The sequence below is a fragment of the Zootoca vivipara genome, chromosome 2 (assembly GCF_963506605.1).
Source record: "Zootoca vivipara chromosome 2, rZooViv1.1, whole genome shotgun sequence".
Taxonomy (NCBI): Eukaryota; Metazoa; Chordata; class Lepidosauria; order Squamata; family Lacertidae; genus Zootoca; species Zootoca vivipara.
In genome coordinates this window covers 122,790,709-122,811,067 of record NC_083277.1, presented here as the reverse complement: position 1 = coordinate 122,811,067, position 20,359 = coordinate 122,790,709, and the positions used below count along the sequence as shown (strand labels likewise).

Sequence of the window (20,359 nt, the reverse complement as noted above, 5' to 3'; positions counted from 1 at the left end):
CTACTGGGTATGTCTCCTGGGGAGTTTTCCTTCTTTTGGTTGTCTCCCCATCACGATGAAGGTGAGTATCTAGTGCACAAGGCATGTTCATTGCAGTGGTGTTTGCCCCAGAGAAGATTCCTGGGTTGTACCTTTTACATTGTAAGCCCTGATCTTGTCTCTGTGTTTCCTTCACAGCTGGGCTTTTTCAAGCGCTCACTTCCTTATGGCACGGCTATGGAGAAAGCTCAGCTGAAGCCACAAGCAGCTTCAGAAGCCTAGCAGGCCCAGCCTTGCCCTCCATGTAGGTGTGTTGCCGCTGCTGCCCTGCAAAGAGGCACCGGGATCGTCCGCTGTGAGCACTGAGAAGGGGAGCACAGCCAACACCGGCAGGGCAGGGCCACAGGCACCCGGGCCCCACGGACTGCTGCAGAGGCCAGGCACCTCTGCTCCTCACAGAGAATGAGGCTGCAGGCTCTTGAGGCCCAACGCCCTCCCTCTCCCCTGATTTCCCTGGGGCTTGGATCCTACAAAACCCATCGTGCCCTGACTGGGGGTTGCAGCAAAGGCATTTGCTCCCAGCAAAAAAGGGAATACTTGAAGCCGCTGGAGCGGCCGGTGCTGGTCTGATCTCAGGCCCCCTAGTGTCAAGCTGTCTGTTCCGTCCATATGTGGGGAAGGGCGCAGTGCCCTGGACAGTTTCCAAGCTGCCAGTCTCCTCTGATAATAACCACAGCTTGGCTGAAAGAGAAAAAGAAGCACAATCACCTCCCGAGTCCAGCTCTTTCTCCGCCACAGGCCGGAACGAAGGATCCTGGGCTCTCCCTTCCGGTCTTCCCCCCAGCCTGCTTCCTGTGGGGGATGATGTGGGACAGAGACTTAAGCTGGGAAAGCCAGGTGCTCCCGCAATGCCAAAGATTTGCCACGTTTGGAAGCCAAGCCATCACCCGGTGTCGGCCCGGACTCGCCGGCGGTCTTCGCACTGATCTCCAGAAACCGCTAGAGATTTTATTTTTCAGATGCCACTTTAATTAAGAGGATGAAGAAATGAGAATGAAGAAATGAGGAAGCTGTCGCTGCCTCGTGGCAGAGACAGGGGTTGCAGAGTTTAATTTAAAATGTTCATGTGCAATAAATGCTTCCATATTTTCCACAATGCCTCTTCTCCCCCGCCCCCAATTCAGGATGACTAACGGCAAGGGGTTGAGAACGGATGAAAATTCCACCGTTCGTTCCTGTAGGTGAGGGTAGGAATTCTGATGACGAAAAAAAAGCCTGAAGAGTGAGATGCAGAAAGGGGTTCAGTGAGAAACACCCCTGGTAAGGGCAATAATAATTTATTACTTATACCCGCCCATCTGGCCAGGCCTCCCCAGCCACTCTGGGTGGCTCCCAACAGAATATTAAAAACACGATAAAACATCAAACAATAATGCCTTCAGGTATTTTCTAAGTCAGATAGTTGTCGATTTCCTTGACATCTGATAGGAGGGCGTTCCACAGGGCAGGCGCCACTACAGAGAAGGCGGGTGGCTGTGGGGGTGTTGCTGCCATTCATAAGGTACATTTGTTGCATTGACACATTACTTTCCTGCCCCTTGGAACAGTTCCTTGTGACCGCTGAAATTCAGTCTGTTGGGGGAGTGTTTTTAGATTTTCCTGTCATTTCAAGAGCCATATCCCGGCTTAGTGGTCAGGTTCCAGGTTTGTTTGCAAGTTGTTTGAAAAAATAGCATTCTTCATTCTGGGAGTGTGTATAAAGGCTCCCCTCTTCCTTGACTGCTGTGGCAGGAGTCCAAGAACCAAGGAGAACCACCACACCGCGTGTGCGCACCCCCCCCCCCCCAGAATCTCAAAGTATGTGGCAGCTGTGGCCGTGTGGGTGAAAAGGGTTCACTCCTGACAAAAGCAGGATGGGGAAGACTTGGGCCCACTAACATCTTTGAAGAACACATACAGGATAAGTAGGTTCTTTAGATTTCAAATGGAGAATTATGTTGTACAGTGGTACCTCGCTTTATGAACACAATTGGTTCTGGAAGTCTGTTCATAAACTGAAGCGTTCATAAACTGAAGCGAACTTTCCCATTGAAAGTAATGGAAAGTGGATTAATCCATTCCAGATGGGTCCGCGGCGTTCATAAACCGAAAATTCGTAAACCGAGGTTCCACTGTACCTAACTTTTGGTGTGATGTCTCTAGGGCTGGGCAATATATTGATATATCATCCAAAACCAGTGTGAAATCCATATTGTATCATGTTTGTGTTTATGCTATGCAAAAAACACAATGTGGGAAAAATTGTGAAGCCAATTGTGAAACCTTTACATAGCTCCATTCTCAATTCAGACATTGTGATATATCAGTACATCACATCATTTAGCTGGTAATATATCATGATGAATGGGACCCAGGTGGCACTGTGGTTAAACCACTGAGCCTAGGGCTTGCTGATCAGAAGGTCGGCGGTTCGAATCCGTGTGACGGGGCGAGCTCCCGTTGCTTGGTCCCAGCTCCTGCCAACCTAGCAGTTCGAAAGCACGTCAAAATGCAAGTAGATAAATAGGAACCGCTACAGCGGGTGTGCTGCTCTGGTTTGCCAGAAGCGGCTTTGTCATGCTGGCCACATGACCTGGAAGCTATACGCCGGCTCCCTCGGCCAATAATGTGAGATGAGCGCGCAACCCCAGAGTTGGTCACAACTGGCCCTAATGGTCAGGGGTCCCTTTACCTATATCATGAAAACCAGCCATCACCCAGCCTAGATGTCTCAGACATACTGTGAACATTTTTCTTAACTCCATTAGAAACAGGATTATGTAGTATGAATTTGGATGAGAGACTTAGGTCCTCAACCTGTATGCCATATGTCATGTCAGTATCACCTTTGAGTGTTAACTGGTGTCTTGTAAGCTAATAGATGAACAAGGCACCAAGGGCCTTGTTTCCCTCAGACACCTCACACCCCTGGTCACCCCCCCCTTTGGTTCTGTGTTTGCATTGGTCAGTTTTCTCCTTAACCCAAGTGAAACCAGAACACGGCACAACTCCCTATTATTATTACTCCTCCTCCCTCCTACACAAAACAAGTGATTCTTGGGTGCAGAAAATAAATGGCACCTGTTAAAATTAATGCTTTTATTGAACAAGGTCTGAGGTGAGAGGTTTACTGTGCAGAGATACCATTTGAGGGGAGACAACACACAAAAGAAATGCAGTTCATCCTCCTGACCCCTTTACTCCACAAGCCCCATAGGAATGAAAAAGACACTGCCTTGCAGAGGCATCAAGAACAAGCCCCAGCTGAAATCCTATTGGTGCTTACATGGGAGTGAGCCCCCCTCCCCCCCAGTAAACATGCATATATAGGCCTATGCCTTAGCTCTACAAACTTGGGAGTCACTTGGGGATAACTTTTGCATTAAATGTGGACTTGGTTAAATGCTTAACCAAGTGCCCCCATCTGGTTTTTTTAACCACCATTCTGGCCCTTCAAAGGGGGTGGGTGGAAGTTACAAAGCCATCTCCCACATCAAAACCATGCTAGAGGCAACTAAAATGTAATGTAAGGTGCGTTGTAAGAATGAAATGCACACATTTCTGCCCTCATCCAGTTAGATTGAGTGATAATTCCGTCCTCCTCTTTACTCTTAGTGTTTGGGGGAGTGAACGCACATATACTTTTAAGGCCACAGTTTGTACCAATGCTTATTTTTATTTGTGTGTGTGTTTATTGCTTAAAATGTTTTTTTTAAAAAAGCAAGCCCCATTGAATTCAGTAGAACTTCCTTCCTAGTAAAAATGCACAGGGGATATCAGCCTTCATTGAGAAGTTCAGCTATGTCTACTGCAGGAGGAGCAACAGTGGAAAGCAGCTGGATGGGTGATTCAGCATCACTTGAACCTGTCAGCAGTGAAGGTTAGTTAGGACCAGGAAGATTTCAACACTTTCTAAGTTTGTGTGTGCGCGCATGCATGCATGCATGCACACAAGCATCTTTGGTAGGACCTATGAGTTGGGATTGGGAAGGTGATCCAATCGGAATCTCCTGTGGGTTCTACAGAGGCTCATCAAGGATTCCACAAAGGGACAATCCTTCATGGTAAAAGAATCAAGCAAAGACAAAAGTCCTTGCATTGGGAGGTTATGTAGAAAAACATTCCAAGGAGGCAGAGAAAATTACCATGTCATATATTTGGGGCTGTTTCATGTAGGAGACAGGACATTGCATCAAGCTTCATTACCCCTGGGTATAAGGCACCAAGGCAGCTCCATATTGCCTAAGGTTCTCTCTTTGGCCTACAGCAGGATTGGGAACGAGTAGCCTTCCAGACATTATTGGACTCCCATCACCTCTGGCTGTTGCCCATGCAGGCTGTGGTTGATAAGAGTTGGCAGTCCAACAACATGGGTTGGCCACAGGCCCTGCCTGCCTGCTGTATAATATGAGAAGCTTTGCCTGCTGATTTCTACCATTCAACCTGTAGTTGAAGGTATAAGAGCAGTCCTAGCTTCTCTCTCCCTGCACCCAAAAAGTCACCAATGATAGTTCTTGAGTAAACAGGAGTGTCTACAGACCTGGGGGTGGGGGTGGAATCATAGGTGGAACTTAAGACATAAATCACTTGTGTGTATAGTCCGGGTGGGTGGGAGAGGAAGGGATACAAAAAAAACTACATATGCTAACAGCATAGTCTAAACAGCACAAAGAGATGAAGCAACAGGTTAAGGAGAATCTCAGCTCTTTAAGGTAGGGAAACTAGGGGAGAGAAAAATAGATTGAAAAACAGCCCAACTGTTGGGGTGTGGTGGGGGAGATGGCTTGAAATCTGAGTAGGAGCAACCACTCTGCAACATTTTGTTGCAGGTCCCCCTTGTGATATTGGATGCCCCAGCAAAAGGTTGAGGAGAGAAGAAAAATTTACCCCACTATCCCTTCTCCTGCCCTTTTCCCTCCCCATTCCTCCCATCGACCTTTTGACCTGGCTAGATAAAAGAAGGCTCATTGGATTTTAAGGCACTCTAAACTGCTGGAGGTGGTTCTTTTTGGATGCAAACAGCATCTCAGTTGGACAGCACATCTGAGGATTCAGACACCAGCTTCCCATCCCGAGTCTCGATCTTCTTGATGACAATGGCCCTCGACTTGGTGACTGCAGAGCTCTCCAGCGGGGAAGAATTCATGGAGTATCCACCACTTGAGTATGAAGAGCTGTAGCCACCCCCATAACTACTGAAGCCACTGGACAGACCACCTGGGTGGGAACAAAGGAGTTTATTAGACACAGAGTGGTGTTTCCAAACCCTAGATAGATGTTAGCTGGCGGCAGCTTCTTCCCCTATCACATAAGAACAGCCCTCCTAAATCAGGCCAATGGCCCACTTAGTCCGGCATCCTGTTTGCATGGTAGCCAACCAGGTGCACCTGCAGGAAGTCTGCAAACAGGACCTGAGCACAAGAGCACTCTCCCCACTTGCAATTCCCAGCAATCACCATTCAGCAATCACTCCAAAAGCAGAGGCAGAACATAGCCAGCAGCCATTGACATTGATGAAAACTAAACGTATATGCATAGGCATTTTGTTAATCGGCTCGCAGAACAATATGAATCATCCATGCAACAGTGGAGCAGTCCAGTTAAAATGTTTCCTCTGGGCATTCCAGGGTCCCCTTGGTCAGGACACTGGGACAGAACCGTGTTTTCAGGGCAATGGTGACGCTTCTGGGATTCCCCCCCCCCAATTGCCTGCGCACCATAACACAATCTGCATCAGGGAATTATCAGCCTTAATCCCACCCTCTGGGTGATATTGCTCCTATTATTGGCAGAAACTGGGGAATACATGACACGGGGGGCCTCCCAGCTCCTTCAGGCATGGATGGATACATCCAACATGGTGGCTTCATTTTCAAGATTTCCACCCATCAATGGAGGTTGGTTAACTGGGACAAATAGTCCACTGCTCAACCTGCCAGGCAGCCCCCTTTCAGCCATTCCAGGAGTTGCACTGGCTGTCAACCTCCTGCCCAGTTTCAAGGTTGCCCTTGTAGAACTTAGAGAGGAGGATGAGGACCAATCTAGTTGGCTTTGCCTGTCATTGGTAGGGCTGGCTGTATCTGCTTTTCAACATCGTGATGTATGAAAAGAAAGGGAAATCCAGTTACCATGACTCTTCCATGTCTCAAAACATAACCCTGTGGATTCATCCTGTGCTTCTATTTCAACGAAGTTGCAAAGTCTGCTTACCTGAATAGCCGGTTGTTTTGGTCTGAATGCTCAGGTTCTGCATCCCCGACTCCAGCCTGCCAAAGTGGGTGGAGGGGAAGACAAAGCAAAAACAAAATCGGCATGGAGGGACAGCAGAAGTGGAGACAAAAAAATGGAACTGCTAAAAGCAAAAGTCTATGTGGAAGTGGAAGCATTTGTCTAACTGCTGCACACCCATGCAAGGACAGCTCACCAGAGCATATGCTGCTGCCAGAATGCATTATTGATTGTGGGGGGCGGGAGGAGAGGGGGCTCCCGAGAGCTGGGTTTTTTGCAGGTGTATTCTGCAACATGCCATTGACACAATAGTGGTGGATGCTTTACTGGTGAATTTCTACTGGACAGTCCACACACCATTCTGCATTATTGGTCATTTCACTGTAGCTTTCAGGAGGGTAGCCGTGTTGGTCTGACACAGTCAAAAAAAAAAAAATCCTTCCAGTAGCACCTTAAAAGGTAAAGGGACCCCTGACCATTACGTCCAGTCGTGACCGACTCGGGTTGCGCGCTCATCTCGCATTATTGGCCGAGGGAGCTTCCAGGTCATGTGGCCAGCATGACAAAGCTGCTTCTGGCAAACCAGAGCAGCACATGGAAACGCCGTTTACCTTCCCGCTGTAGCGGTTCCTATTTATGTACTTGCATTTTTATGTGCTTTCGAACTGCTAGGTTGGCAGGAGCTGGGACCAAGCAATGGGAGCTCACCCCGTCACAGGGATTCGAACTGCCGACCTTCTGATCAGCAAGCCCTAGGCTCAGTGGTTTAACCCACAGCACCACCTCTTAGAGACCAATTAAGTTTGTCATAGGTATGAGCTTTCGTGTGTGCATGAACACAAAAGCTCATACCTATGACAAACTTAGTTGGTCTCTAAGGTGCTACTGGAAGGATTTTTTTATTTTTATTTTGCTTTCAGGAGGGGCACTCTTGCATTAATAATCAGTGTAATAAAAGGACAAAGAAAAGGCATCCCAGAGGAATTGCAGTATAGTTACTACAGAAAAAGGGGACATGCACCAACTGGAAACAAAGCAGTACATTAGCCCAGTACTGCAGGCACAAGCAGTACTAAAACTGGGTCCCATATGACCACCCCAATGCCACCAAGAGCACTTTAAAAAAAAAAGTACACATGTCAGAGCCCTGTCTTGGCACCCACCTGTTCTCTTCTCCTTCCAGAAGCTTCCTGTAGGTGGCAATCTCTATATCCAGAGCCAGCTTGACGTTCATCAGCTCCTGGTACTCCCTCAGCTGGCGGGCCATGTCTTGCTTGGCTCTCTGCATGGCAGCCTCCAACTCAGACAGTTTGTTACTGGCATCCTTTATGGCCAACTCCCCACGCTCCTCAGCCTCGGTGATGGCAGCTTCTAGATTAGCACGCTGGGGAAGAGAGGGGAAAAAGGAAGAGCCCAATGGTTTCCCCATTTGCAAGAGAGATATTCAGCACTGCCTGTTAAAATCCCAAAAGCCAGAAGGAGCGGTGCAGTGCTCCAGAGTGTATATGGGTATGTGCATGTGTGTGTATGCCAAAGACTCAGCCCTATTTCTGCCTGTGGGTCCCTGTCTCCTGTGTCCTGGAGCTGCCCAGTCTGCATGAAAGAAAGGGGAGCTTTTTCACCACTGAGAATAACACGGTCAGGATTGAAAGGAGGCGAGACAGCCACTGAGGACTGGCTCCTAGGGTCACTCTGGAAAAGAACACTTAGGAGGAGCTCCTAAGTGAAAACACCAGGTGCTTCAGTTTCAAGGGAAATTGCGTGCTGCAAGTTCTGTCAAGAGCAATGGAACTTGAAGGAAAACACAACCTAAGTCACTCCAAAATAGGATATTGGAGCAATCAAAACCATTTGCCTATGTACAGGTAGGTGGTTGAGTTCCACGAGGACAGAGGCCTGCCTCTTTGGCTAATATTATATATGGGACTGTATCAATCCCAAACATTGCCTCCTGACCTGGCCTTTCAGACCCTCAATTTCTGACTGTATCCGGCCGATGATCCTGTTGAGCTCATTGATTTCATTCTTGGTGTTGCGGAGGTCATCTCCATGCTTGCCTGCCATTGACTGGAGCTCTTCATACTACAGGGAGGAGATAAAAAGAGACAAATGTGACATGTGTTGGGAACAGCTTCCAAAAAGGTCAGTAAAAGGCGAGGGTCAGAATCTCAAGAATCCAGCAAGGGATTGCAGACACTTTGCAGACACTCAGATGGAGTGCCCTGTTACTACTGCCATTCTTTCTTGCCATGACAGATTAAACACACCACACACACACACACACACACACACACACACAGGGCAACCTCTTCAACCCTCCACAGCTGTGACCCCTCCCCCCCAATGCCCTCATGCTACAGTAAGACTGAGGGGGGAGTCTTCCACTGGTGAGCGGAGGGGATGCTGCAGGTTGGGTGGTGGGGCCCATCTCTTCCCCACCAACCAGGGTATAGAGCAGGCATCCCCAAACTCCGGCCCTCCAGATGTTTTGGACTACAATTCCCATCATCCCTGACCACTGGTCCTGTTAGCTAGGGATCATGGGAGTTGTAGGCCAAAACATCTGGAGGGCCGCAGTTTGGGGATACCTGGTATAGAGCAACCTCTCTCAACCTTGGGTCTCCAGATTGTAGTTCCAGATTCTTGAACTACAACTCCTATCACCCCTGACCCCTGTCCAACCGGCTTGGAATGATGGGAGTTGTAGCCCAACATCATCTAGGGACCAAAGATTGAGAAAGGCTAGCATGGAGTATTGACATTGTGGAGCGGACATGAGTCTAACATAGCGTACACACCATACATTTAAAACACATTTAAAGCACTCCCCCCCCCTTTTAAAAAGGGAATCCTGGGAATTGTAGCTCTGAGCGGGGTAAGCTACAGTTCCCAGCATTCTTTGTCAGGATGTTTTAAATGTTACAGTGTGTAATGCAGCCCAGGCACAAAACAAGTCACCGTGTCTCCTAAACTACCCAAGACAGGTACAGTACCAATGGGGCAGGTCCTCTGCATATGCCTCCTGTAACTTCCAACTCTTTCAAGAAAACTGGTTGTACACTGGAGTGGCTAAGAATATGAGTCACAATGCCAGAAAATACCTCCTAAATCTCACCCCAGCCACAAACTCTCCTCATGTGCCCTTAGGCAAGCCATTATCTCTTAGCCCCACCTGTTTCCGTCCGCAACACAAGGATGATCATAGTAATACAGGGCTGTTGTCACTGAGATAATATATATGTTATGCACTTTGCTCATACTTTATGCCAAATTATGATGATTAACGTGATGAATGTCAAAGTGCAACTTTCCGCCCACCATCATCTCAAATTACTGAAGCTCGCCAGCAGCCCCACTCCCCATCATCCATCCCATTTGCAGATTCTAGGATTAAGGCAGTTCACTTCCAATTAAAAAAATAAATATAAATCTACCGGACACAACATGGAAGCCAGGAGAGGCAGAATTCAGGGGCCTTTCAGAATGGAATACACCGACCCTTGCCAGAACACCATTCTTCAGGTCATGCCAGCAAAGGGCAGTTGTTTTGGCAACCCTATCTCATGCAAAAACTCACAAAATTTAGGATCCTTTCTAACAAACTTCACATGCAAAGTTAGACGATCTACTGGAAGGACACTAGCCCTTGGTATTCTTGCCAGCAGTCTATCCATATATCCCCCCTCCAGATGTTGCAGGTTAGTTTTCTAGGAGTGTTGCTTTTTAACCTGAAATTATTGGGTCAGTGTTTATCAATTTACCACAAAGGTGGCGCAAAAAAATTAGGACATCAAGGGTGGAAGTATCATGTTTCAATATAGTCACGCCATTTCAACTATGTTAGCCGACACTGGCTGTCTTTTCACTAAGCTGCTCCTAGGAGAACAGATGAAAACTTGTAAGTAATTCAGGGTTTTAGAAAGCAAAGATTTACATCCTTGGCACTGTGGGAAGTTTCACTCTCCCCGGCAACACGGCATGAAAGTGATGAGAGGACTGTGATGCTAACACAGTCAATGGTTCGCAGAGTGCTGGGGGTGAACGAGTCAACCTATTGCAAACATAAATATGAAAATCCTCAAGCTCATTCACATGAAGTTTCTCGCACTGGGATTTCATGTCTAGCTAGAAATACCAACAAAAACCATGGGAGAAACACAGATCAAAAGCACACACACCCCCACTTAATATGCCAATTTGCACCCTAAACAGGAAGGAGTCCTAGCCCAGCCAGGAGTAAGCAAGGCAGTGGGGCTCACCTTGATCTGGTACATGCTCTCTGCCTCAGCCCGGCTCTTGGCAGCAATTTCTTCATACTGTGCTTTGACCTCAGCAATGATACCATCCAAGTCCAAGCTGCGGTTGTTGTCCATGGACAGAACCACGGAGGTGTCGTTGATCTGAGACTGCATTACACGCAGCTCCTGCATTGAGAGAAAGTTGGAGGCAATTTGATATTACCATCATTGATCATGATCAAGAAGCAAACAGCCATGATGTACCAAAGAGGCCTTCAAGAACATGAAGGGGCACTTTATCATGCTTGGTGGACATCTTTAAAAAAGCTTTTAAAAATTGATACAAATACACACATTAATACAGAAGATTTTGAGAGTTAATATATTCAACTGAAGCCAGAACTACTCCTGCTGGGTCTAATGGGATACACAACTAGAAAAAGATTATGAAAGATTATTTCAGTATTTGTTCACAGCAGAGATTACACTATATGCACAAAGATGAAAGGACTTACTATGGGAAAATGGTTATTGAAATTATTGGATTTGGCAGAGATGGCAAAGTTGACGTGTTTAGAGAAAAGTCATTGTTGACATTTATAAATGATTAGGAACCTCTTAAGGACTTTTTACTGTGAAAAGGAAAATGGAACTTGTCTGGATATCTGGGTTTGAAGACTGAAAAAAGGCTGGTTTACGGAAATAAGAAGAATTAGATGTTATTCTGGAGCAAGTGTTTTGCGTTAAGTCTATATATAGCTGATACAGAATTAGAAGTCTTGTCCTTTCCTCTTTTCCTTTATTTCTTCAGGTTTTTTTTTTCTAAAAATGCTTGGTACTTGATGTTAACATTTATACATCTTTTCTTTGTTTTTCAAGCTTTAAATTGAAAAAAATATGCAATGAACCAAGAAAAGCCTCAAAGTACATGCTCTGCCACAAAGGCATAGCCCTCTTCTCTGCAAGAGGTTTCAACAGTTTCAACACGAGAAGTCTGGAGGTGGCAACAACAGAACAGGCCTTTTTTGCAGTGGCTCCCTGTTTGTGGAGGAGATTTGCATGGTGCCTCCATTATACACTTTTCAGTGCCAGGCAAAAATGTTCCTCTTTAACCAGGCCTTTGGCTGATTGACATGCAATGCCCTTTTAAAATGTGTGGGGTTTCTTTTTGGGGGGTGGGGTATTGGGTTGTTCTTGTTTTTATTTTGATGATGTACTTTGTGTTTTTATATTGTGATTTTATTCTGTGAACTGCTCTGAGACCTGTAGGTATAGGGCAGTAAACAAATTTAATAAATACTAGTAATAATTTCAGTCCATGGATATGTCTGGGCTGCATATTCTTATTTTACAGGTTCCCCCTGGTACTTCCAGGCAGAATAGGAGGAATGCCCAAAGGATCCTGCTTTGTCCTGCACCAGACACGTGGGTTCATCTAGTGAAGTAATGCCCATGCTGAGCAGATTGAACCTGGAAGCCTTGGCATGCTGGCAATTCTGTTTCCTTAAAGGTGATGCCTACCTCATCATACAACTGCCTCAGGAAATTGATCTCGTCTGTCAGGCATTCCAGACGGGACTCCAGCTCAACCTTGTTCATGTAGGCCTCATCCACATCCTAAGGAGGTAAAGCACAAGCCACCATTATAAATAAAGACCTCTACAAAGTTGTCACAAAGCAGGATAATCACTAGCCAGGAAATCACTCACCTTCTTCAAAAGGACAAACTCATTCTCCTTCTCAGTACGATGGTTGATTTCATCTTCATACCTAATGGGAAAAGGAACAGGGTGGATTAGTGTAGGTGACAAGTGAGTCTAGAATGGCTTCATTTAAACCAAGGCCACATGGCTTTTGGTGCAAAGACTCCTTTGGGAAGCATGTGTGGAGACACTGTCTTTGAGCATGTGCAGAGTGTGCAGATGCCTTCTCCCAAGAAACTCTAAATATCCCACATGCAACCCCACATACATTAGGGGTTAAAAATCAAAGGACCTCTAAAACACAGGAATCCGACACCATAAACTTCCTACCAAGGCCCAACAGCTTTCACTTCACAAATTTAGGTTTTAGCTGGTTCAATTCACCAACCAAAATTAAGCTGTCACTCAGCTAGCATCCAGTTCAATTAACAAGCAGAGCCACATCTGGATGACCACATGATCACTATCCCCAGGTGCATAGGATTGCAGCCTCTGTCTTCAGGTGATCCAATCCCAGCTGTGTTCCTCTTTATAAACCGTCCCCTTTTTTAAACATGTTATTCCAGTCTGTTTTCTCTTTCCTCCCCCCGCCCAAACCTTTTGTGAGGCAAGGTGCATGAGTGGTAGACACCACCACAGACATAATATATGCCAAAAATGCATGGAGAAGGAGATCATAATCCTGTTCTCGAGACTGCTTAGGAGTGGGTTGTGGTCTGATCACCAAAGGCTGCCAGGCTCCTCCTCTGGGTCAGAGAGATGTCTCCTTGGAGTTCCCAGGTACCACACCCCTTCAGCCTCCCAGTCCCAGGAAAGCTTGCAACCCTAATGTGTTCCCTTCACTGTCAAGTATGTCTTGAGAGGCAGGCAGGGTGTCCATATGTGTCAGCCTCATTTTGAAAATAGTCAGACACTTGCAAGACAGGTTCGTTCACCCTGCTGGTGGTGCATTGCAGCAGCTGTAGTCGCGCTCAGTACAAGGAAGAAGAACAGCACATTCAGGTAACATGGTGTGTGCACTTGACTGAAGAGTCAATGGGGGGGGGCGCGAATAAAGCTACCATGTGCAGGTTTATGAGCCAACCATTTTAAGACATCTGCAAAAATGTCTTCCATCCGTTACTTCCTCTTAAAGGAAACAATCCATTTCAAGTGTTGCATTGTTTATAGAGATTGTTTTTTGGTATGCTATTTAATTCTCATTTCTCCAGAAGCTTTGAAGCATCTTAGAAACATAGGGTTGAAGATCTTGAAGCAGTAAAATAGTCACCATACAATCTACCCTTCTCATGCTACAAGTTTCTAGAGCCCCACTCCACCTTCAGAGTGACCACAGGTATGTGAAGGGGAATGTGGGAGAAGCGGATGACAAGAGCATTTATTTGCTCCAACACAGTTGCTCCCTGGAAAGAATTCCTCTCCTCCCATCTAAAAGTTACATATTCGCACCAATCAGGTTCCTTCTTCAGCAGCGTTTGCTAACCAACCAGTTCCTGATTAGAGTGGGGAACCTGGTTAGCACTCCAGTGCAATCCAGAGACTGGGACTGTTACATCTGCATTAACCAGGCATAAGGGCAGCAAAAGGGAAACAGATCCCAAGCCATCAGACACCACTGTCAACTTTAATACAGGGAGTGATTCACAACATTGGTGTGATCTAAACTTTTATTTTAAAAAGAATAAATGCAATAACTTCAAGAAGCCAATAGCTGATTACAGGGCAACTATGGAATTTTCACGGCCTCGACAACAGGCGTGACTGAGGTTTAGCTTAATGCTGTTTAGTCAGAGGAAGATTAAATAATGAAGGTGCAATAACCCAGCTGCCCCCCCACTCACCTAGTCTTGAATTCTTCCACAAGGCCCTGCATGTTGCCCAACTCAGCATCCAGCCTCACTCTCTCCTGCCCTAAGCCATCCAGCTGCCGGCGCAGGTTGTTGATGTAGGCCTCAAACATGCTGTCCATGTTGCTTCGGGTAGTTTTCTGGTTTTGCAGGAGACTCCATTTGGTGTCCAGCATCTTATTCTGCTGCTCCAGGAAGCGAACCTGGAGGCAAGGGGGGAGAACAGAAGGGATTCCATCCAGTTAAAAAAAACCAACACAGAAGCTCACTTCTATAGGAGTCTGCAGTTTCTTCCACCTGTTTCATCAGATGCTAAAATTCCATCTCACAGTTGGCACACCCCTACCATATATTTAAAGCAAATGGCTTCCCAAGGAATCCTGGGAGTTTACCCCTGGCACAGAGCTACCAACCACCCTAAATAAATTTCAGTTCCCAATATTCTTTTTTTTGGGGGGGGGGATACTACCAATGGCTATTAGCCATTGTTGAAACACCAGTGATTGAGAGAATCTTGCTTCTGCAGATCAGAAATGACTGAAGGGCACATTCTCGGGCCAATAAGACACCTTTAGGCTACCAGCAGGCGTCTGGTTAGGGGCTTGTTTGACAGCTGTTGCCCAGGTTCATCAAACACCATAAACAGGTGGACAATAAAAGCAACTAAGGCCTAATTTCAGCCTAAGATGAAAAATAGGGTGTGTTAATAAAGGTTGTCCCAGGAGGATACAGGAGAAAGTTTTTTGGTTCAGAGCGCCTACTGTTTGCATTTATCATTCCTTCTCCCTCATCCCATCCTCCTGCAGTGAAGCATGTGGGCCCATAATATAACTACCAATGGAGACCACTTTCAAAGCTCCCTGTGAAAAGTTTTTCTCCACACAGCAAAAGTTCGGCCCACTGTCATGGATGAGAGAACTTTCTCTATGAAGGCAAACTTTTCAGCAGCACCAAGAAAGGGGTGGGGGGGGTGGGGTGGATCTGATCAATATTACAAGCTACAAAGCCACATAGCAACAACTGCCAGAGGAAGCAAATAAAAGTAACTGCCAGTTGGCAACCATTTTCATACTCTCCGGCAAAGGAAGCATGGCCAACTCCGTATTTGTTTTATATCGCTTCAACAAGCCTGACTTTCTTTCCCCACCACCACCACTAGGGTTTCCATATTTCGAAAAGTGAAAATCAGGTGCTGTTTCCAACTGAATCCTGGCTATGTTCGGGAAATTCCGGCAGCCCTAACATGCACAAAAGATTCTGGGAGTTGTAGTTTGTTGAGAGTAATCAATTCTCAATTAGAGGTTCATTGCCCTGCCTTCAAAGAACTACAGTTCCATGGCTGTCGTGGCAAAATGCTTATTAAAGCCAGATTTAAGCATGTAAGATTACCCCCGTTGATAAGACGTATGGGTGAGTTGGCATTGCTGGCGTTTAGGTTGTGTGCTTAATCTGAGACAGCGCTAAATAAGACAGACCTGGAAGCCATTTTTACAGGCAGAATGCAGCACCCCTGTCAGATGGCAAGTAACAATGGAGGGAGTGTCTTTGTATGTACCTTCTAACCACAAACAGTCCAGTGCTCAGCGTTGAAAGAGATGTATTTGGGCTCATCCACACTTCCGCTTGAGCCCTTCCTAGAAAACACAGGTTCAAGTAGTTTTCCTGCTCCTTTCCCAGGGAAAATACACTCTTTTACTCTAAATTACACCAAACTTCAATCTGGGGGAAATTACCTTTTGCTCTGATTGAGTGCTAAAGAGCTATTTCCCCCCCCCGGGGGGGGGGAAGCAGTGGGACTAGAGCAGGCATCCCCAAACTGCAGCCCTCCTGATGTTTTGGCCTACAACTCCCATGATCCCTAGCTAACAGGACCAGTGGTCAGGGAAGATGGGAATTCTAGTCCAAAACATCTGGAGGGCCGAAGTTTGGGGATGCCTGGATTAGAAGAAGTGTGGAGCCCTTGTCTAACCTTATGGAGCCCTTCATCTCCGTAGGCTCCAGACATGAGAAGCTGCAGCAGTATTCGAGCTAAAAAGGTGTGGAGCCAATTGATGACTCCTGTATTATTTATTATTAACACTAATAATTACCTGAGTCCTGTCTGGCTCCACTCCACTCAGGTGCACATTCAAACACCACACCTGGTCTCTTAATACACCTGATTTCAAACTCTGCATCTTTTTGTAGGAAACTGAGGCCTGACATGAATTGAATACAAAGGTATCCAATTAACTGAAAGAGCATTCCTGGAAATTCAGAGACAGACAATACAAAATATGGAAGGGCCCCGTCCAGGTGTATCAAGGAGTCTGCCACAGGCTCCATGCAGGAACTTTTGCAGGAAACTATTATAGGCGAGGAGGACCTTCCAAATTTTGCAACCCAGTCTCAGAAGTAAAAACTTTGCATAGCCAGGAATGCACATGGAATTCAAGTTGGTGGTTCTCTCCCTCTTCTCATTCTGCTTTAACAGTGGTCCCATACAGAAATAAGGCTTCCACTTTCTAACTATGCTTAAAAGAGTTCAGAAGCTGGCTGCAGGATCAATGTTTGTAAGCTCCCTCCTCTCAGCTTCACCTCTCATACCTGCCTATTTCCTCCCTCCTACCTGCTTCTGCAAAGGCCCTGACTTTGGCAATTGGCTACATCAGGCTGAGGATAGTTAATGCTCAGAAAATGCTTTTACTCTTCCTCCTTTGAGTTTTCAAAACAGACATTAGGAAACCCAGCTCTTAGGAAGCTGCCCAATAGGAGTCAGACCACATTTTCACTCCCAAGGGAATGGGAATCCCACTACCTAGAGTGCATGCTGGGGGCCCCAAGATTGCAAACAGCCAACGAAGAAGCCACAGGGGAATGGATGTTTAAATTGGACCCATACCACTGGTTAGGAAGCAGCCTTTCAAAGCTTGCTTCTAATGATTAGCCTGCTCAGTGTTAGCCCAGGGTCAGGGTCACTGAGAATAAAACTGAGCTAAGAGCACAGAGGGAAATGTGAATGGCAGCAGGGGGAGACAGCTCAATCCTGCAACCACTCCTGACAGATAGACTATAACTAGAGAGTGGAGACGTTATGGCAGCATCAGGCAAAATAGCTCCAGAGCAATCCTGTACCCTGAGAAGCAAGCAGCATAGAGTTAAACGGAGGTTACCCCCAGGTGGCTGCATAAAGGTTTGCAGCCTCAAAGGCACCTTTAGGAAAGCCCCATCTGTTGGCAGACAAAATTGCTCATAACCTTTGACTATGGCCTCTGCGGAAGGGGGCAGCTTGCCCTTCCATCCAGGGTAGGCATCCAATGATATATGGTGAGTCATTGATAGGAAATGTGATTGAAGACCTTAAGGTTTCCCCTCTTTCCCTACCCACGTTCTTTTTAAACAGGAAAGTGGACAGAACTTTTGTTTAGTCGGCTCTCACACATGTAGGAGGAGCCTTCGCTTGTTCAACTGGTCTGATCACACATTGGACCAAGTCTGATTTCCCCCACCATGGGGGTGAGCAAAGTCCAGGAAACTTTCAGCCCATGAATGTGCCTTTAGCCTCTAGTTTCCAACACAGATTCCTGCCCACCACCCAAGAGCAGAATCCAGGTTTCACTTTCTTTACCTGCACAGCAAAGGCCTCTCTTGTGCTTCTCCTTCACTATAAAGACTGCCATTGCTGCATTGGCTTGCATGGATCAGCTGACAGAAGAGAGATGTGAACTTTTACTGAGGTTCCCTCAGAGGTAGATTCTAACCGACTACTTGGGCTGCCACCATTCCACCTCCATCCTCCTCACGCAACCAGTATGAAGCTCACCATTCAATTTCCCCCATCTTATCTCGGATTGTACGCCAGGGACCCGTTTTCCCTATGTAAGGCACTGGTGGTGCCACGTCACTTAACCCCACAATAACACACAGGGCGCTAGTCAATAAAATCATGGAATTGTAGAGTTGCAAGTGACTCCCAGGGTCATTTAGTCCACCCCCCAGTTGAAATCAGTGGGCCTCACTTCCTGACGCCCACTGGTTCCAACGGGTCTATAGCGCCCCCGAATAACTTGCCCCCGCCCGCGCCCGGTAGCCTTGAAGGCGAGGCCCCACCTTGTCAATCAAGTTGGCGAACTTGTTGTTGAGAGTCTTGATCTCCTCTTTCTCCTTGGTCCGAACTTGCTGGATGTTGGGGTCGATCTCCAAGTTGAGCGGCGCCAGCAGGCTCTGGTTGACGCTGACGGCCGTGATGCCGCCGCCCAAGGACGAGCCTCGGAAGCCGCCGCCGCCGCCGCCGCCGCCGCCGAAGCGGCTTCCCCCGTAGCTGGAGGAGGCATAGGACGTGCTGACTCGCGAGGCGCCGACGGGGCCCGCCGTGTAGGAGCGGCTGCTGAAGGAGCGCGCGGGGCCCGAGGAAGCGCTGCGGAAGGAAGAGCTGGACGTGGTTGTCCTCCGCTTCATTATGTCGCCTTTCTCGCTCTCCTCCGCGGGAGGTTGCCAAGCAGATCGGGGCAAAGGCGAGCGGGCAGGAAGGTGCTGCGAAAAGGCGGCTCGGCTCGGCTCGGGCGGGCGGGCGGGCGCTCACCTCCTTATATACGCTGCCTTGCGAGGGGGCGGGCGCGGTCCTCGCAGATTGCAGACTCGCAGCACCTGAGTGGCTTTTTTTAAAGCAAAGGGGCGGAGCCCAGGCCTGCCTTTCTACAAGCGGGGGGGGGCGCACCTGTTTTAACCCTTCGCTCGCTGGATGTAACCCCGACCAGAAAAGAGAAACCTCGCGCTCAGCCCGAGAGGCTGCGCCCCCCCCCCCCCCGTTCGAGGCTTCCCTGCACCAGAGATGCCCAAAGAGGGCAGCAGTTGCCCAAGTTTGTCCAGGAGGGGACCCTCCCTTCTCGTACTTGGGGAATTGAACAAAAAGGGCCCCTGCAGTTCGAGCTCTTTAGCAGGGCTTTAGACCCGGACATTTAGGCACCTGGGAGGAACATTTTCAGGTGTTGCCCCGCTCTGTTAAGTGGAGACCGGCGGTGGTGTATGTCTGCGCTGCGTCTGTCTTCCACTGGGAAGTAAAATAACAACCTAAAAGGAATAAACTCCTGAACATCAAAGCAAAACACCAGATTTTTAAAAAGGTATATCTTGCCCCTGTTAATAGCCAAATACAAGTAGAAAGGATTTCTCCCCCCCCCCAAAAAAAACCATATTAGAATGAAGGAAGACAAATATATTAAAAATGATGTATAGGTGGTATCTTACCCCAGCCAGGCTACCACAGTGTATAGAATGAGAAATAAGAACTGTTGGAAATGTGAATCGAAGGAAGGAAACTTTTTCCACATGTGGTGGTTATGTGAAAAAGTTAAAAACCACCTGGGAAAATATATATAATGAGTTTTAAAAGATTTTTAGATACACTTTAAAAAAAACACAGAGGCATTCTTGCTAGGTATGGTTGGAGATGTTATAATAAAGAGTAACCAGAAACTATTCCTTTATGCTGCTACCTCGGCGAGAATACTACTCGCACAGAAATGGAAGCAGCGTGAAATACCAACAGTTGAAGAGTGGCAGGAGAAACTCATGGAGTACACAGAAATAGCAAAATTGACTGGAAAAATCAGAGAACAGGGTGACAAAGCATTCCAAAGAGACTGGATGAAATTTACAACATACATAGAAAAGAACTATAGACAAATAAAGACACTCGCGGGACTGAAATAGACCTCATAATGTTTATTAAAAATCATTCATTTTGCATTTAAAAACATTGAACAAATACAGTATATTACAATTGAAGGATGTACATTTAATGAAATTTTGATTAGTACACTGTGTTTCTCCAAAAATAAGACAGCGTCTTATATTTATTTTTCCTCCAAAAAACACACGGTGGCTTATTTTCAGGGGATGTCTTATTTTTTTATTAAGTATGGTACAGTTTAACCTACAAGGTTAAACTGCCTATCACTATGGCTTATTTTCGGGGTATGTCTTATTTTCAGGATATGTCTTATTTTAGGAGAAACATGGTATTATTCCATAGTATTAAATACACACAGAATGTAAACATGACAAATGCATAAATATAAAGAAAATATAGAGAAACCAGAAGAAGGAGGGAGGGAAGTACAAACTTGTTTAGAGTTAAAGTATTAAGGTTAAAAGGAATAAGGTATGTACGGTATTATGTTGGTGAAATTTATAAAATCTGTAAAACCAATAAAGATCATTTTTTTAAAAAGGAAAGAAGACAATTTTAGTTAAAGCCTTTATCCTGGTTTTCTCCCCATTCTTGTTCTTCGTGAAAATAACTCCTTGTAATCGCCATATTTTCTGTATTCCAATAAATTTGACA

General features: G+C 46.5%; 2 protein-coding genes across 3 annotated transcripts in view; one reads left to right on the top strand and one right to left on the bottom strand.

Moving 5' to 3' along the window:
* The window catches only part of ITGA5 (integrin subunit alpha 5), a 92,670-nt gene extending 88,941 nt beyond the window's left edge, over positions 1 to 3,729 (top strand). For both annotated transcript variants that reach the window (XM_035101852.2, XM_035101846.2), the window contains exon 30: positions 178 to 3,729. In XM_035101852.2, coding sequence (XP_034957743.2) covers positions 178 to 261 — 84 coding nt within the window. In that variant the 3' untranslated portion in view covers positions 262 to 3,729. The remainder of the gene's footprint in view (positions 1 to 177) is intronic.
* KRT8 (keratin 8) lies at positions 3,103 to 18,564 on the bottom strand. The gene is made up of 9 exons (XM_035101861.2): positions 18,124 to 18,564; positions 14,029 to 14,237; positions 12,194 to 12,254; positions 12,006 to 12,101; positions 10,506 to 10,670; positions 8,203 to 8,328; positions 7,410 to 7,630; positions 6,229 to 6,284; positions 3,103 to 5,235 (listed from the first exon to the last, which is right to left on the bottom strand). The coding sequence occupies exons 1-9, from the start codon at positions 18,469 to 18,471 to the stop codon at positions 5,045 to 5,047; spliced, it is 1,473 nt and encodes a 490-aa protein (XP_034957752.1). The 5' UTR covers positions 18,472 to 18,564; the 3' UTR covers positions 3,103 to 5,044.
* Positions 18,565 to 20,359: the final 1,795 nt, after the last annotated feature.

What these genes read in the sequence shown, in the direction of transcription:
- KRT8 (XM_035101861.2), bottom strand. Translation starts at nt 18,471, where the DNA reads ATGAAGCGGAGGACAACCACGTCCAGCTCTTCCTTCCGCAGCGCTTCC. An exon ending in AGTTTGTCCTTTTGAAGAAG is followed by an intron (nt 12,102 to 12,193) that starts GTGAGTGATTTC and finishes TTACCTCCTTAG; the next exon opens with GATGTGGATGAGGCCTACAT. An exon ending in CTGGAAGGAGAAGAGAACAG is followed by an intron (nt 6,285 to 7,409) that starts GTGGGTGCCAAG and finishes CCACTTTGGCAG; the next exon opens with GCTGGAGTCGGGGATGCAGA.